Genomic DNA, 18,480 nt, shown 5'->3' with positions numbered 1-18,480 from the left:
TTTTTTCTACGGTCCTGTCAAGATATCGCGACTAGTCGCAATAAGATGGGAGCTAAAACATGCTTCGCTTAGTTTCCTTTCTAATCTGTGATTTTTTTCCCGTTTCCGCTTTACTCCTCTGACGTAATTCTTTTTGCACGATTCGAGCTTTCCAAAGTTTAACATTGATTTACGCTCGATCATAAAAGTGTCTGTTCGTCGAAGCTACAAACACGGCCGCGGCAGAGTTACTCCCCTACTGGCTACGGCTTTCATTTTCGGTGAGAGAATTAAACGACCGTGCTGAACCTAGCTGGAACGCAGCACTCTCTCGCAGTGTCTTTTTCTTGGGAAAGTCTCGAACGTGCTACTCTTTCAGAAAACGCGGCCACTTCATTTTGAACCTGCCCTTTTTTTTCCCCCGCATCTTCGTACTCGTTGCTTCTTTCCTCCCCCTCTTGTTTCTCCCCCCTCTTTTTTAACGTTTCCTCGCGGGCGACAGAACCTGATAGCGGCCTTCGCACTCTTTGTCGCTGAATGTCGCTAAGCGAAATTCTGGTTCCGACATAGCAAAATTGCCTCCGCAGCTTTTGTTCTTTTCAAGCGAGACTCGTTCCGCCACTCGCACTGTTTTATCGCTTCGTTTCAATTTTGCGCATTTGTTTTTTTTTTTTTTTTCATCGCACTCATCGTTTCCCTGCAGCGCCTTGCTGATAGCGGAGGACGGAGAGTCAACCTCGCTACGCGCACAACAACGCGAACATCCCCACATTTCCCTCTCGCGACACCCTCTCCCTCTTCTACATTCTCAACGGGACCGGCTTCAGCGCCCTCGGGCACAAACTTGCACGTTCGTGCCGCAATACTTTCTTTTTTCTCTTTAAACTTCCGTTTCTTACCCTTTCACCTTGTTGTTCATGTTCGGCGGCCTCCTCTCCTCGTGGCCCTACCGGGCGCCTGTTCCCGGGAAGCCATTCGCTCTCTTTAGACGATCTATGTGGAGCGGGCAAAATACTTTTTTTTTGTATTGTTGTCACAAATCTACTTTTCACTCCTGCCTCCTTGCGTTAGAGTTGTTCAGAACGCTGACGTGTAACTTCAAGGTAAAGCCGGAGGAAGCCGAGAAAAGAGAAAACAGCGTGTCCTTTTCTGCGCAGCCTGAAAAGCGTACTCTACGGCTTTGCCTGTCGATGCCTTGGGGCGACGCTAGCGCGACCGGTTAAGGAGGTATGAGCACGGCCCTCCGGAGGGGAAAAGGTTGGTTCTTTAAGAGACTAACACTTTTTAACAAAATCGCAAAGCCAATTGCTAGGCAAACACTTGGGAAATTGTTTCCATACCGTCAGCTGAAGTTGGCGGCTTGTATTTTTTCCTAACCACAAGTCATGTTGGTGACATTCTGCTGGAAACCATGTTCCGTAGCCTTTAGTGGCATCGATTTACACTGTAACGCAGAATAAACAAGTAACTGGTTACTCCTGTCTAAGCCTAAACGTTTTTGACCACACTTTAACAAAACGTACCTGTTCGTGTCGTTGTAAAGGAACACCATCTTCTTTGTAAGGCCCCGGAACGATTTCTACCTTGATACGCTGACATTTTTATTTTGCCTCGTGAGTATTTTGTACATTTTTTTGCAGCAGTTGCACTGCATGTCGCGGATTTGTTTCCTTCGACAGCGCATGGTCGTGGCGCGGGTGTTTGGTAGCGCAAACTTGGCCGTGTATATGCTTGCTTTGCTGCACATGACGTCGTAATATGATGGCGTTTCTCACGCGCTTCTCTCTACCCCTCCCACAGTTGAAGTTTTTTTTTCTTTTCCCCTGTCTTCTCACATTCGCACACACCTGCCCTCTCTTGTCCTCCGTTTAGCAGCATCACTGAATCCTAACTTTCCCATGTTCCTCTCCCTTCCTCACCTCTTCCACGCCAATTTGGCTCCCCTCATCCCTCTTCTCCTACTCCCTTTCCTTCTCTCCTTCCTCGTATTTATGTTCCCTCTGGCTCCTCCCCTTTTCCTATCCTCTCTTTCGCTCATAACTTTCCGCTTCCGCCAATCTTCCCCCAGTTAACCTTCCGCCCCTGATGTCCCTTCGCTGCCCTTCGCTTCCCCCGCGTTCGCCCCTTCTTTTCGCTGCTCGATACTATTTCCCTCACTCCTTCCCCTACACTTCACCATTCTTTTCCGGTCGCTCCTCGTCTCCCTTCCGCTGTATTCATTCTCCAATCATTTTCTCTCTGTTCGTCCTCCTCTATTCCCCTCACTTTCTCCATCCGCTTCCCTACTCTCCTGGCCACCTTCTACACTCCTCCCTTAACCACAACAACCTACCGACAAACTAGCGACAGCCAGGCACCAAGACATGCAAATAGACCGAATTTTCTTGTTTAGGTAGCTGAAGACCGTTGATTTTAATAAAGACCTGCCCTTAGTGCACATCAATGCACAGCTTACCATGACAGCGCTGCACAGTATTCAGGTGTAACTTTGAAGCGTTAAAATGTCATTTTATGTTTTTTGCTGTGGCCTTTCGCGGAAGGGTAAAGTTTTGACGGAGCAGTTATAACGTGCTAGAAGGGCCCTTCCAAAAAGCCTTGCCATTTGCTATTGTTAAAAGCAATAAAAAATCAAATCCAGCTTGCACAACGGCCCGAGCCTGATGCCACAGCATAGCTGTGTTCGTCTCACTAAGCTAAACTCGAGGAGCGGTATTTAAGTAACTGAGAATCCCTGTGTATACATATGAAGCTCGTCAGTCGAAGACCAAATAAAACGCGAAGTATATAAGTGCTTTGTTTGTACAGTGCCCACTTCAGTCTTCGTACACTTCATCGTCCGTAGCCGCAAAGTCTTCGTCGAGCACTCCCTCGTCGTTGAATACCTGCACTACTTCTTTTTATTCTTCTGGGCGATTGCATTCTCGCATGGCAGTGCGGCGCGCTTCCTAATAAGCCACCTTTTATTTGGTCGCCCGGATCTTCTTTGGTCGCCCCATCTCCCAAGGGCCCGGCACAGAACCGGAGAGAGTTCTGCCTACGGCGCCGCGGCCATCAGAGTTTTAGGATTATGAGCGCATGTGGTTGCCCCTAGCAACGCCGAGGCAGTGACGTCAGGAGCAGACAACAGACGTTTTGTCAGCGATGCTGTTTGTTCAGGCTCTGACTGGCACGTGCACTCGGTATTTTTGTCTGATCTTTTTACGAGCCTCTCACGCGGCCTCAAGCCCATGTGCAACCCTGGATACGTATTTGAGACTAGGCGCCTACCCTGTTATCTACGCGGAGGAGGGGGATATATCTTCACCGACGCCTCCATGAATGAAGGTGCGAACCGGTCAATAGCAACGGTGAAGACCAAGCTAGAGCTGCTGACGTGTGCATCCGCTAAGTTAAGAACTTTAAAGAGGCAGAGGAGCTGGCGATTGCTCTGGCCCTTACCCTGGCGGGCAAGACCAAAGTGGTCAGGTATTCGCAGCAAGCCTACAGAAGCATCCAGATATGGCTGGGTGTCCGGGTTGGCCCTCTGAGTGCCCAAAGAGAGAGAATCTTTGAAAGAACCTGTAGAACCAGTGTCGGTACCGGCCCATTCTGTGGTGGAAGGTAACCAGTTTGCCTACCAGCAGGCCCGAGCACTGACGTACCGGGCCACGTCCGCAGTAGAGGCGAAGAACTAACCGTTGCTTACCTACAGGTACATAACTACGTATTACAGGCACGACCGGCGGAAGCTGCCAGCACCACCCGCAGATCTCATGAAGGAACAGCAAATTATATAAAGCTTATTCTCTCTCTTTACCAACGTGTGGATTGTGAACGGATGGCTTGACAGATCCATCGTTATCATCTTTGGCGCGGAGAACCCACGTCACGCCGGTCGCTACACGACGATGACGACGAAGGCGGGAGCTCCTCACGTGGCGCAAGCCCAAGCACAAGCCTTGACGACGCCGGGCGCTCCTCACGACGCTCACGCTCACGAGCGCTCGGCTTTTTTTTGTTGTTGCTGCTAAAGCCGCTTGAAGGTCGTGCCTCGGGCCTCGCGCCGGGAGAGTTTTTCCTTGGTATTTATTTTTTTCAGCGAACGCCAATGGACTAAGCTGAAGCTTTAACCACTCGGCTGTTAAAATAAAGCCAACATTGGGAAAATGTAGGCACGTCGCCTCGTATGAGAAGATATGGGGTGCTAAGAAAAAGGTGCGAAAAAAACTAGTTTTAGCGCAATGGTAAATTTTCGCACGTTAAGTTAATTTGGAGACACGAATGCACTAAGTTGTTTCAGCGTCACGCAGATCCCCAGAAACGTAACCATGCGGCTTCCTTCATCGCGCGGTTTGCTGAACCGGAGAAAACAACTCTCATCGGAGAGGCAGCCGCTCCGTTTCGTGGGCCTGCCATCGAGAATCGGACCGGGGGTTGGGAGCCCATTTTCGCCACCAGGGCGCATTCTCGTGAGGCTCGGAGCGACCACGTGACGCTCCCTCCTCGCCAAAATGAGAGCTGAGAGGCCCGCTCCATCGCAGAAGCAGACGACGCTCAGGGGTCGTCTGCTGCGGCTCGCGGTGTTTCAACTCTAGAGGAGCGAGATACCGCGTGTTACCGTGCGTTCGTCTTGAGAGACGCCACTTCGGCGTGGTTCAGCATGGCGTGCTTCTGAAGAATCTCTCCCTCTCCCTCTCCTCTTAATCGCGCTAGTTCTCTTTTGCGGCCCCGTCGGTAGGGTGCCTTCCACGCAGACGGGCCCGGCTCGAACGTCAGCATTCAAGCAGGAAACGTGCGCGTGGTTGTAACTCAAGAATGTGATGTGTCTCGACAACTTAGTGGCTGAACTTCAAATAAACTATGCGGCTTCTGGCGCTTGTGTGATGGATTAACGGCGCCGAGCCCGCCAGACTGTGCTGACTACTGGACTAAGCTGACTTTCGGCGGAAGGAGGAAGATTATCTTCATGCGTGCTGACGAGTAGTCTATCGAAAAGAAAAGCCGCTGGGTAACAGCTGGTATGGGACCACCACTGCTCTGTGCTCTCGACTGTAGAAAACCAGCAATGATCTTCTGCGTCATCGTGCTATTTAATGGTGAGTTGTGTAATTCAATATTTTCTCTGACAGAACATTTCTCTTGGAAATATACTCCACATGACGTAGTAGGTGGGCCTTCTGTTCAGGTAAGTGTTACATCGACATGACAATTACTAACTTACCGCGCAAAAAAAAAAAAAACCCCGCTGGCACGTGTGCAAAGCGTCTTATTTAAATATAAGCCGGATATTTTGTTCAGAACCCAGTCAAAGTTTAACTTTTCTGCCTCCACGTCAAAGCTCTGACAAGAAAATTAAAACATCAGAGCATCGCAAACATGCTCGCTGATTATAAATTTACTGCGTCACTCCGTAAACAAGATCTCTTTGTTGCGGCTGCCCACATTAAGCTCAACAGCCTGCGTTCGGTGTTAACATACCCAGCTTTTTCGCTCAAAATTACAACCTCTCGGGAACCTAGAAAAACCACTTTAGGAAAATGATATTTGGCATAAAGCTAGAAGTCAACGTGAAGATTAAAACGCTCAAAGAACATTTCAGGTTTCTGAATGTTTTGTTGTGTAATTCGCTGTCAAATCTAACTCCCCATGCATTTCTATGGGATAGTTCCCATGGCTCAGGAACCCAGTCGCGCAACGTGCGCCACTTGAAACTGTGCACAAAGCAAGTATTCACCCCAAATATTAGCTCTGCAAAAGAACTTTTCATTTCGCTAAAAAATTGCAAAGTAATCACTGTTGAAATGACTGTCATGAGCGGGAAAGCTGCACATGTGCGAATGTTAATGCATTCTGCGCTAATAGCCGCTTAATGCAAAAGCAGTAAATGGCCACTTTAGCGCAAGAGCGGCCGACGTCTTTGTCTGTAGCAACAAAACAGTCTGTTTAGTTGTTACATTATCATTGAATTCCCACAGAGTGCGACGCGTTCTATAGCACGGGCTTCAGCTGTAAAGCACGCTAAACCAGCCACCCATCTGGCCCACCTACTTCCTCTGGGACACACATCCCGCTTTTTGGTCTTCAAACCAACCCCCCAAAAAACGTCACTCCCACCCCATCGTCCTTTCTTGCCGAATGGGCCTGGAGCCTTCGCTTCTAATAAAAGTGTCGCTACTATCACCAAAAAAAATAAAAACAGCGCACTGCGTGTCAGGGAAATATTACGGAAAGAAAAGAGCTCCCGCTGGTAGGCAACGCCTGGGAATGCGAAAAGCCATGTAGAAAAGCGGAGAACCAGACGGATGAAGCGGCAGCTGTTAGGCTGCGGCTATCCTCGCACCGAGCTTCGCACTACGCCGCTTCAGCTCCTCTCATCCAAAGGCGCAGCAGTCACCAACCAGCCAACCAGCAGCCTTTGCGTGGCGCGTAATGACTTGCCGCATTCAGTCGGGCAATAATGCTTTCGCATTCATAAGTCAGCAGAAGCGCTTAGGCATCCTCAGGTATTTTTCTGTTCAATAACTTGACAGGCCCTGCGATTCGTTAAACCTACAAATACACATAAACAGCTATACACATTTATATCACGTATTTTGGCGTCCAAACAACACGTTTTCAGAATCGATGCAAGCAGCAGCTGGGTTACCGACTGCGCATCAGTAATATTGGGAGTACGTTGTACATGATAAAGAGACTTGAAGAGCCCTTGGCCTTATTTTTGTTTGGTACTAAAATAAAGAACATCCATTTGCAACAGGCTTGCCAATCCTCTGGTCATCACAGCTGCACATTTCACCTACTGTTCAATACAAATGATTAAAATTAGCGAATTGTTTAGGGAAAAGTTAATGCGCTTTTCAACCTTCCTTAACATTTGCAGATCCCCCGACGTGCACAAGCGTTTGAAAGCGAAGCTTTGGTGTCCTCCCTGATGTCGTTGTACGCAAATACGGCCAGCATCAATGCCAACTTTTTCTGGCGATGATGATGAAGGATCCTTGGTGAAGTGAAAAAAAAAAAAAAAAAACTATCCGCGGCCGGAATCGAGTCTGGGTCCCTTGCGTTATGAAGCCGGTGTCCATCCGATTGCTCCATTTCGATATGGTCGAAGAGGTCTGAAAAACTCGGAAGGCAACCAAAGAATCCGTCACGAGAAGGCTGTTCACCACAATTATTTAGGTCCATTTTGAGGTTTAGGACATTAGGCTTACGACACATGTTGGGATTTAACACCGCAAACCGGCACCCCCGGCCATTCGCGCCTATATTTCAGAAACCGGACGCTTGTCCTGTTAACTCATTCAAAAATTTGCTTTTCGCATATTCTCCTAAAAATGACATCAATCTCGAATTCTTTTGCAATTCTATAGTATAACTCTAAACCCGTTTCCCCAATTCAATTCTGCAGGCTGACTTTGAAGTGCTTTGAGAGTAAGGGGCAGCGCAATGAACGGGACGAAGCGAAGACGAGACAAACACAAGCGCTTACAAACAACCAAATGATTTATTGCATCAGGGCGCCAGTTCTATACATGCTGTTCGACCACCAACACGACAGGAAGAAAGAAGGAGCGGTAGGGGAGAAGGAACAGGGTAAAACCGCACCAAATTCATTCCTAAAAAAAGCACAGTAATGGGGACAGGACACACGTGCCAGGTTTTGAAATAGCGAATCTCTTTCTCGATGAGCAAGACACTCTGTGTACAAATACAATCTTTACCGTGCTGAACAATGCAAAAAAAACCTCATAAATTTCGACTGTTTCCTGCTCCAGATAACGGCCCAATATACTGCACTTTTCAAACGGCGTGCCGCCGCAGTTTTTGCGCTACGCAGCGAGGTGATCGCCAACAGACTTATTGAGCGCAATGGCGCGTTCACGCGAACGGTCGTTAATGCAAAGGACCGTCTGGCCCATGTAGCACTTTTTGCAAAACAGTTGGATGTTGTACACCACTTGAGATTTGCACTCAACACAAGGCCTAGCATGATTCTTTTCTCGGGTCTTGGCTGGACTGTGATTGTAATGAACTTTTCTGCACAGGCGTGAAGGATTGTTCGGCGCTCTTAAAACATCGCGAACGCCGGCTCTTCCAATTACTTTCTTAATGCTGTGTGAAACCTTATGTACATAAGAGATTCAAGCAGTGCTAGTTCTGCCCACATCCGGGGTTCCTAACTTGCTTTGTTAGTAGTAGTTAGTCTTCCGTGTTGTTTCGGTGGTCGGCCAGCATGCATAAAACTGGTGCCCCAAAGCAGTAAATCATTTGGTTATTAGTAAGCGCTTGTGTTTGTCTCGTCTTCGTTTCGTCCCATTCATTGCGCTGCACCCTACTCTCAAAGTTACGTACCAACCGGCTCAAGCTTCTACTCTTCCGAGATTCCTTTATTGTACTATGAGGTGGGCTTGTCAGCCCCAAAAAGCAACCCCGTTTTTTGCCCAATTCCCCACGTGGGTACGTGCGAACGCTGTAGATCCAATAACAACAACAACGAAGTTGCCAACTGAACGCCAAGCAGCAGGTACCGATTCGCGCCGTACACCCCAACCCAAACATTAGGCCTACGGAGTGCGCACACGAGAGTCACTGTTGCCGCGTATAGAAAACTGATGCGTACCTCCAGAGGAGAACCTACTCGCACTGTGGGATTAGCCAATCAAAGAATCCATCACGAGAAAGCTTTGCGTTCAACCCTCGCCTTCATTAGGCGGAGGAGTGCATGATTTTTTTAAGTGGCAATCAAATACAACGTGGGCATGTGCGGCATCGTACAGACGACTAGAGCTCCTTGTTGGATGCGCATTAAAATTTTCTTAGTGTGTCTTTGTTACATTTCTTCGTCCGCCTGTTGTACAATACGCGTTGCAAAATTTCTTGAATTACAGGGTCTCTCGAATATGTGAGACATGTAGAATTAGGAAATCGGATACCGCTTTGAATGGCGCAGAGTCGAATTATCGCGATACTACTACGTTATTTTAATGACAAAACCGTAGGGTACAATGTCATTTTATTCTTATCTGTTCGTGTTTTCCTGGTTGCGGGGACTTGCACAGAACGCTGTGCGGTTCGCAATACTTGCCCTCCTTCCAAGCAAAATAGAACAGTTTAAACAGCATTTTAGACATTTTATACAAAAAAAAAAAAAATCGGCGCGTAATGGCATAAGTAGTTCAAAATGCTTGAAGTTGGCCTTCAGACTGAGAAGCTGCACTCCGTCACTACGAGCACCGAACAAAAAGGTCAAAGAAAACTCTTGTTGAGGCATACGCTTGTTAAACATAGTTTAAAAGCACACATTCCTCATATAGACCTATTAATTGGTTCTGCCTGCCTAAATGACCTTAGACAACTGACAAAGGCAACCTACGTGCGTCTACATAGTAATAGTGCACTGTCCAAGGGGAAAGAGGGGGGAGGGGGGGGTGGTATGTCATCTACAACCATCTCTACAGCACTGCGGGGAACAGCGTTTCTCTCTTCGCCGGCGTTTCTGTGTGCGCGCGTTCCTCTTAACGTTGTACCTACTCTTACATGTCATAAAAGTACATGTTCACGATGAGGCGTTTATTTTCTAAGTTTAGAAAATGGTCCACATAAACCGCAAAAAACCCGCTATGCAGGACACTAGATTCGGCTATTCCAAATCAACCCAGATAAATGCCGTGGTAGTTTAAAAAGGCGGTCTCTTCTTTGCTTTCTTTTTCGGTTGCAGGAGGCCTTCGTTGCCATAGTCAAGTAATCTCAAATTGTTGAACTGAAATCCCGTTCCTGCACTCGACAAGCCGTATATGCGAAAGCACAACCACAAAGGCACTATGAAGGCTTTTATTTTAACTCCCACATTACAGTGTATTGACGCACGATGGTTTTCTTTTAGGCACCAGTGGGTTTCTTTCGGGATGAAAAACGGACTTTCCGTTATGTAGCTAGTTTTCATTTAACTTCACATCAACCAGTTTAAAAATTCAAAATGGAAGTAAAGATGCCTTTCCCCTCCACGAGGCGTTAGCCCTACTGAATAAGTTAATAATTAATTAATTAATTAATTATTCATTGATTAATTAGATGTTTTGCCTCCCCACTTTGCCTGATAGTTTGCCATTCTTGTATTATTGTTCTTATTCTTAATATTAAGGTTGCTGGCAGTGGTGTACGTTTCCCCAATTCCTGAATACGCGTAAAAATGTCGGCACTGAAGCTAAGTATACACGGCGACTTCACCGCAAGTTTTACTAGCCCTCCTAACTTTTGGATATGTCGCAAGCGCTTATTTCGACATATAGCAATCACTTCTTAAGGATTCCATCAGAACGATACCCATTTCAACCGTTCTTCGAAACTTCGTGTTTCTAAGTATACATAGGATCTGAAGATCCTACGAAAAAGCCGCCAGAAATTCGAGTGTACCTCAACCTTTACGGGCGAGAAGGCTGTTACGTAAAAATTCGAAGGACGTTACCCATCAAATGTGGATCTATAAATGAACGTACGAATGTAGGAACCAGGTCATTTTTCTCGTTTTCCTAGACAGAATAAAAAAAACTGCTTTTTCGAGGAGAACGCTACGTGCGGCCTCAGCGTTAAGGTTAAGCCTAACCTTGCGAAATCGCCGCCTGAAATTGTGCTTTTTCTCTCAATCTGTCTTTCTCTGCGTCTATCGTTCTCGGGTATAATTAGGAACTTTCTTGCCGAGTGTGTAACTCCTACTTGAGTGAACCATGCGACACAAGGTTAGTGAGGTCTTGCGTCAGATAAGTGACGAGAGCTTGCCAGTGCTAGCATTGCCAAATCACTCCTAATGTGCGCATTTCTCCTCAACCTCAACAGACCAGAGTCCATCTAGTCCTCTAGCCACGGCGATTGGTAAAACATTCAGGCAGACAAAGAAAGAATGAGATATAATTATGATGTTGTATTGCTGTTGATGATGTTGATAATATTACAAAAAATAAGAGGAGGAGGTTAATACATATTTTAATGCGTAGCCTTCTTTGCCGAGTGGCCCAACAGCCAGGACGGTGTACCACCCTGCATTTCCACAAAAATGCAGATATCGCGGAAGTTTCACCTCTAATCGTTATAATAGTATAAATGGAGGTGATTGGTGAGGCGCAATTGTGAAAAACTAAAGAATAAGAAAAATATAAAACAATTACGGCGAACCGCGTAACGCCCTGCATTTTCACAAGAATGAAGATTTCGTGAATGTTCCAAATGTAATCGTTATAATAGCGTGAATGGAGATAATTGGTCGGACAGGATTTAGAAAAACCAAAAACTTTGGCTGTAAAAAAACTCACACTCAAGATAAGCGGCATCCGGCACTAGTAGATAATTCTCTGAATTTCTGCAGAATTTTTTCCCCCTACAATTGTCTCCAATGCAACTCCAGGGGCGCTCATGAAGAGCCTCACGAATTGCCCCTCGAATAGTCTTCTTTGTACCTACGAGCCGGAGTTTGAAGAAGTGCGTCAATGTAAAATCACAGGATACATATGCGTACTGAGTCTGGCTTAACACGGTAATTTCTTGCTTTCTTCGACGTGCTTACTGGCGCCTGAAGCAGTAGCGGATTAAAAAAAAAAAAAGAAGTTGGCACTATTATCCGATCTTCGCTTCAGTCAGCATGTTAATGCTTATACGTTAGGGCATTAAGGTTAATGTGATTTCCTCAGCTAAAACAAATCCACCTGTTGATGCGCTCCTCGGAACCCGAAGAGTCCGGCATGCTTAGACGGGTGGGAGCTATACGTGACATTAATAGCAGAGCCAAAACTGGAAAGACACACGCGGTCATCAAAAGCGGCTCTTTTGGCAAAAGCAGCCTCAAAGACTAATGAAGAATTAGTGTATTCGGATAAAAGAGTACACTTAAGCTGAGAACACCACATTTATATTCCCTTAGGTCTGTGTGTTCACCTACAGCTTTAAAAAAAGTAGTGGGCGATGCCGAAACTTTTGTATATGCTATAGGTGGAGACAACCCTGCCTTTCGTGTTTAGGCCCTTATTTAATAAATAGCTTGAGGATAGCCTCAGCAAAAATCGCGCCAAGGCGAGCGGCCCTCTACACACGCAAAAGAAGCCGCGAAAACAAAGCAGAACGTTTTACACCAAGCGAGTGAGAATGAAGAGTCTTCAAAAACTCATCAGCGAAGAAGTATCTCCCGCTCGATACCATGCCCTTCGAGTCAGCAGCGGCGCGACTGGCAAACGAGGCTCCTGATTCGACGAGTTGTTGCGCTCCTTCGTTTCTCTCGTTCGCCACGACCCCTGCTGAAGGGGAAATACACGGCGAAACAAACAAAGACAAGCAATTCAACGATAAAAAAAAAAGCTAGCACGTGTCCGAAGCACCAATGAAAGGGTTGCCACGGGCGCCCCTGCAAGGAAAACAACCAAGCACACGCATCAGTTCCGAGACTAGGGAACGATGAGTGGTACCCTTAACTGGCCTCTGGCGAGTTCGCGCGGCGCTAATCGAAATTAACGAGCGTTCATCGCGCCTCAACGCATGAGTGTGGCTAACCATCCGCACGTGTGCTTCGTCGTCGTTCTCCGCTCCTTTCCCATCCCTCCTCCTCCTCCATCTCGTCACTTTTTTGGCAGAACCGTGAAATGAACGAAATGGCCCACGAGTCGGAAGAAAAGGGTGAAAAAAAAAAAAAAAAAAAACCACACACGCAGCGAAGTTTTGAAGAACGGAGTCGAGGGCGAAAGGGAAGAGAGGAGAGACGGGCATTAGGATGAGGATGGGGAGGAACGGGCTGTTGCTTGAGGCCATGTAAGCGCTTAAGAGGAGAACGCTGTTATTTTAACTTGAGTCGCCGCTGAGTACTCGAGGATGTGCGGTTTCTCGGGAGCCTCGAAGAGAAAGCACTGACGAGGGACCGCAGTGTCCTTAGCGCTATTAGGGCCGGCGGGCAGTCGTTTGGGCGCGCTTCCCTAAATAAATAAGGCGCCTAAGTGAACGCGGCTGGATTGAGATTTCGCGCGAGCGCACGCACTGTGCAAAGCAGAGGGGTCGGCGTCGGCGCGGGCGATTATGGAGTCTGTCGTGGAGGCTAGTCAGGAGTTTGGCGTTTCGTGGCTGAATGGGGTCTGGGCCGCTTCGCGACACTTCTGACGTGTGGTTGACTTTGACGAGTGAAGTTACGCAATACAGGACCTTCTTTACTAGTACAGATGGCGAAACACGTTTTGTTTGATCGCTTGACACAGGCAGGCACTTCAACGTTTAAAAGTTTCTGAAAGAGGAGGCGTCAACCACTTACTTAAAACGGGTAACGTACATTAACTTCATGCGAATGTCAATGTGCATCTAACGTGATCTGTTGATGAAATAACTGTCAAACGTCCGCGCATAGGCATTCTTCAAGCTTTGCGGTGAATGCTCTTTCACGATTTTTTAAAGCGAAAGCCTTCTTAGTGGGACCGCTGGCACCCTGTCAAAAAACTAATTCATTTCCCCATACACCGATTGGTCCACCTGAAAGCTCTGATAACTCTGGACACAAGGCGTGTGCGTGTAACCGGGCTTCCATGGTGTCAAAACGGTTACAGGAAAATCGCGTAAAAAGAACGTAGATACGACAATGCACGCATCGATCACGAAGAAAAGTACGATATGCACCTTTGCCTCATAAGCCATGTATCGCTGTACATTTAGGACGTTCGTAGATGAGTTTACTTAGTGCGCGAAAAATTGTACCATGGGTTCGCTCTTCTTCCGCGATTTGAGTACTTCAAGCTTTCACGGTCGATTGAGCGCACTTTGAGCAAAGGTTGTACGCACTTTTAACGAATGTTTTGTAGCACTTTTGACGCAGTTTTAATGTCAAAAAGCTTGGGCACGTCTCTCAACCTTCTTTAGGAAGGTATGCTTAAGTTTCTAATTTCTTCATACTTGAAAAAGGGAAAAAATGGGCCCCCTTCATTAACGTGAAACTTGGGGAGGGGCGAAGCATGCAGTGCATAATTGTATTCAAATATTGTAAGTCTCTATCTTGCCACACGGCGCGCGCTGATTGGGCGCCGGAGAAGTGCCGGTGGGAGGAGCAATCACGTGCTTTCTGAGGCGGTGGCGCCCTCTCTTGCACTGAACCGGATTTAAGCAATTTGCATGCCCCATCTGCCCCAGTTTGGGGTAGTGGCAGGGGTCAACGCGAGCGCAGTGCAATGCCCACGCCTCACCTTGGGGGCTCGTCCTCGGTGATCAACGATGCCCAGGCACTAGTTAGGTATGTCTTTTCTTGCTTCGACCGACCACCCGACCCGATCAGGCCTAGCGTCAAGAGCCGATGGGTACTTGAGTGTAACACAAGTTATAACCCGCCTGCAAACAGCTTCTGCTTGTGCTTGACGGTTGCTTAATCGGACACGGAGCGTTCCACAAATCTTTACATTATGTTAGTTTATTTTGAACCCGTTTTATCCATTACACAATTTTCTTTTAGAACGCGTTACAACCTCGCGCGAAGCGTTGGAAAACGAGTACCCAGGTGGTTTAGTACCGTGACTACAGAAGACAACTGCAGGAGAAGCCGATAGCCCGAGCCCCTAAGGAGCTTCGGCCCTAAAATTCTTATTGCAGAGATGGAAGGAAAGAAAACGCATTGCAAACCCGTGGGGTATCTTTACGGCATTTAGTGGGCGGTCACAAACGGCCTGTGGTGTTTTATTTACTTCCGTACGTTATCGATGAACTAGGCCTGTGACCTTCCGATAATTAATTAAGTAAATTACATGGGTTGAGCTGCACAATGCAGCTGGAACTGCTACCTCAAACAATTCAGTTCAATGCGGCTTGCAATGACGGCTATGGGGGTACTATGGCGGGGTCCCACGGTGGACGCATTTATGCCTTGCAACAGAAACGCATCCACATGGAGATAATCGGAAAGGGCGACTGCGTTCCGGCTTCGCTCTCGAGAATACGGAGCCTCAGTGCAGTCGAGTTGGCCCTAGCCATATGGTCCTATTCCCCCGTTAAAGTTACAGCGCAATAACACACACGAGGACAAGTAAGGGACATACGCTTACTTATCCGCGTGCGTATGTGATTTTATTGCGCTCTAACTTTAACATGTGGAACCAACTAGCCCAGTTGTCAACGTTACTAAGTTCTATTTCTCCAGCCCGGCCCTATTCCGCTCCAATTAAAGCAACTCTCGAATTTCCGCAGGTTCACTCTTAAGATCCGGCAGTAAAATAGATCATCACATTGCAAATTATAAAGGTGAAATTAAACATTTTTTTTACTTTTGTTTAGCGGTAAGGTGCTAGCACTAAGTAGCAGGGTGTTCCTAACTATAATTCCAACTATAGTAAAGTGAATTGGAACTATAATTTTTAGCTGAAAATTTCGCTGATGAGCCCCGTTAAATAGACTTCTTTATTCGTTTGGAAACGTTTTTTTTTCTTTCGTGCGTCACGAATAAAAATTGCACAACTTCGAGCGTCTGGCGCTGTGGATCAGACCCTCGTCCGGGAAGTTTTAAAGACAAAAATAAAATAATTCCATCACAGCATTCGTTTCAGACAGTATGAACGCATAAGAGCATTTGCCGAAAAGTTATTTCTAAGCATCTGCGCCTGCAGCCTGTGTTTTATGAAAAACTTCGCTTCCACGCGGTAGTGAATTTCACGCAGGCTGCTCCTGAATATTTATTGTTGTATTTATTTTCAATGTTACTCTAAAGTTAGCTCTCAATGCGCAATCCCATGTTAGCTTTTTACAAAGTCATGAATATCAGGAACTTAGCAGGAACAATGTCTCGATGTGTAGGCCTAATTTACACAATTTCTAAAGTAAAATTACCCACACGCGACCTCGGGCACACACACGCATACCTACGCACATACACACACAAACACTTATTTAACGCTTCACCGTAAGCTAATTACGACATGTAAATGTATGTATGCGTAGTGGTAAAAGTAATGTTCCTGTAGTGGTCAATGACGCAATGGTTGTGTAATATCTGCAATAGATTTGGCGTTATAAAGCATTCGCGAGAAAGGTGGGTTTGCCACATAGCTCCTTTTTCTGCTTGTGTTTTTACGGACGCCGGGCATGCTAACGTCCGTTTACGGCGCATTAGGGGCATCAGTATGCAGTTTGGCTGTAAAAGTTTAAAATGCTCTTCTCAGGAATCGTCTATTATTTCCCACACCTGTTCAGATACCAAACTGATCTTCGCTCAGATATGCAATGCTTACGAATGTCTACAAAGTAATTTCACTGAATATTGCAGAAAATACAAAAGGCGGTGAATAAGAATTTGGTTCAATTCACACGTGTTTAGGGTTACCTGAACATGCGTTCTTCCCGTTCTTATGTCGCTCACGCTGGCATCGCTCGCCGGGTGGGACCGCTAGTGGTTCTATAAATATGCGTTCTTTTAAATCCGGGCTTCCGTACTTATAGATCATTATGGAACGTAAGGTTGTTGTCGTTTCCTTGGCTTTTGCAACAAATGTCGCAAAGCGCCTAATGCACACCATTACAGAACACCACACATACAAAAGAATGTAGCCGAAATTACTGGGGTAAATTTGTTTTTGTAGATGATATTATTTATCAACAATACGCGCTAGGTGTCTTGTATTTTTTCTTCCTCAATGCTGTGTCTTGTTTCAATATTTTCATTAAAATAAATGAAGCCGCCACGGGGGCGCTATGCTCTCCGACTTCCCTTCTCTCTCGCTCAGTCAGCGTAAAGGAACAGCGTACCACAGTACACTCGAATTGCATTGTCTGGCAAGCGAATTCATTCAAATAATCACTTCTTTGTACTTCTACTGGAAGAGCTTGCCAAGTCGTAATATGGCTTGTCCCTAGCCTAAACGAGAATTAAACTCCCAGTTTTTTACCCGTTCAGTTAGTCTTCTTGTTCTAAATTGTATGTATGTATGTATGTATGTATGTATGTATGTATGTATGTATGTATGTATGTATGTACAAGAAAAGAAAACTTTGAACAAGGTAAAGGCACGATTGTTGCCAACGTTGTTGCCAATGTATGTATGTATGTATGTATGTATGTATATTGTAAGGCAACGGAAGATTTCGCACAGGTCGGCAGCAGTACCAGTGTACTTGCTTTTATTAGCCGTCCGAGACTCAATAGAACAAGCAACTCGTAATGATTATTATGTATAGATGATGATTATAATGGGTATGCCCAGATGAGAGATTGGCCCGACCATCTTACGGTACGGTGATTGGCCACAGCCTATAAGTTTCTTACAATCCATTATTGTTGAATGCGCCGCGCACACACACGCTCACGATATATATATATATATATATATATATATATATATATATATATATATATATATATATATATATATATATATATATATATATATATATATATATATATATTGTTACGTGGTGGTAGGACGGATGACATGAACCATGGTCGATGCTGAAGCGATCTATTTACAGAAAGAGATGCAAGCTATTTACAATTCGGCCATCACAGCACGAGCGATAACCCCACGCCAACTGTCTTCGTCTTCTTCGGTGTCAGATGTCCATCGCACTAGGCTGCGCAGTCCACTTCCACGTCTTCTCGTTACATATCCCCCCGCCATCCAAAACGACCGTCCCGGTCGAGGTCACAGTCAATGAACCCGTGCGGTGAAGATGAAATGAATATAAACAGTGAAGTCCTTGCCGCCACTGCACACGCTGATCGGTTCATGATGATGGGCCCCCGAACAGCGATGCCGCCGACGCCACGAAGGAACCTCAAGCTCTTGGAATCGCGCCGGAGAACTGGGCAGGGGAATGTCGTCGGCTTCTGGTCTGGTCGCGGCTAGTCAGGTCGGCTGGTCTCGTCGGATCACGGGCAGGGGACACCGGGCTGGGGAATGCGCAGGCCAATGGCTCACCGGGGCTGGGGCGGACAGACGCGATCCTTGATCCTTGAGGTGGTCGCTTCAGAAACAGAGACGGGCGTAGCTGGAGGTCTACGAAGGGGATCAGAACCGCAACCTCCACCAAAACATGTTACGTGGTGGTAGGACGGATGACATGAACCATGGTCGATGCTGAAGCGATCTATTTACAGAAAGAGATGCAAGCTATTTACAATTCGGCCATCACAGCACGAGCGATAACCCCACGCCAACTGTCTTCGTCTTCTTCGGTGTCAGATGTCCATCGCACTAGGCTGCGCAGTCCACTTCCACGTCTTCTCGTTACAATATATATATATATATATATATATATATATATATATACATTTGTTGGGCTGGTTGTGTGCACCTATCAACGTGATGGCACCTGGAAGTGGGTGCGTAGAGTTTGTTCAGGGAAGTGCGCCGGCACCCAGCCTCTTGGTTGCCGCTTGGTTAAACGCCTAAGCAGCGTTAACACACGCTTTTTCCCCCCGCTTCTGCTCGCGACGGTCTCTGGGAAAACAGCTTCGCCAACGAGCGATATTTATGAGCACAGCGAAGGTAGCTTGCACCGCGTCACCGAGCGGCCGTTTCCCCGCGAAAG

At 46.6% G+C, this 18,480-nt stretch overlaps 1 protein-coding gene across 1 annotated transcript in view; it reads left to right on the top strand.

The window, feature by feature from the left end:
* The first annotated feature begins 4,331 nt into the window (after window positions 1–4,331).
* The window catches only part of LOC144175243 (cell adhesion molecule Dscam1-like), a 328,801-nt gene continuing 314,652 nt past the window's right edge, over window positions 4,332–18,480 (top strand). Inside the window, exon 1 of the mRNA XM_077704344.1 lies at window positions 4,332–5,054. Coding sequence (XP_077560470.1) covers window positions 4,979–5,054 — 76 coding nt within the window. The 5' untranslated portion in view covers window positions 4,332–4,978. The remainder of the gene's footprint in view (window positions 5,055–18,480) is intronic.

This window comes from Haemaphysalis longicornis, unplaced genomic scaffold (assembly GCF_048455015.1).
Source record: "Haemaphysalis longicornis isolate Haplotype H1 unplaced genomic scaffold, Haemaphysalis longicornis Haplotype H1 scaffold_3, whole genome shotgun sequence".
Classification (NCBI taxonomy): Eukaryota; Metazoa; Arthropoda; class Arachnida; order Ixodida; family Ixodidae; genus Haemaphysalis; species Haemaphysalis longicornis.
The sequence above is the reverse complement of the archived record's forward strand: the minus strand, read 5'-3'. Positions and strand labels throughout refer to the sequence as shown.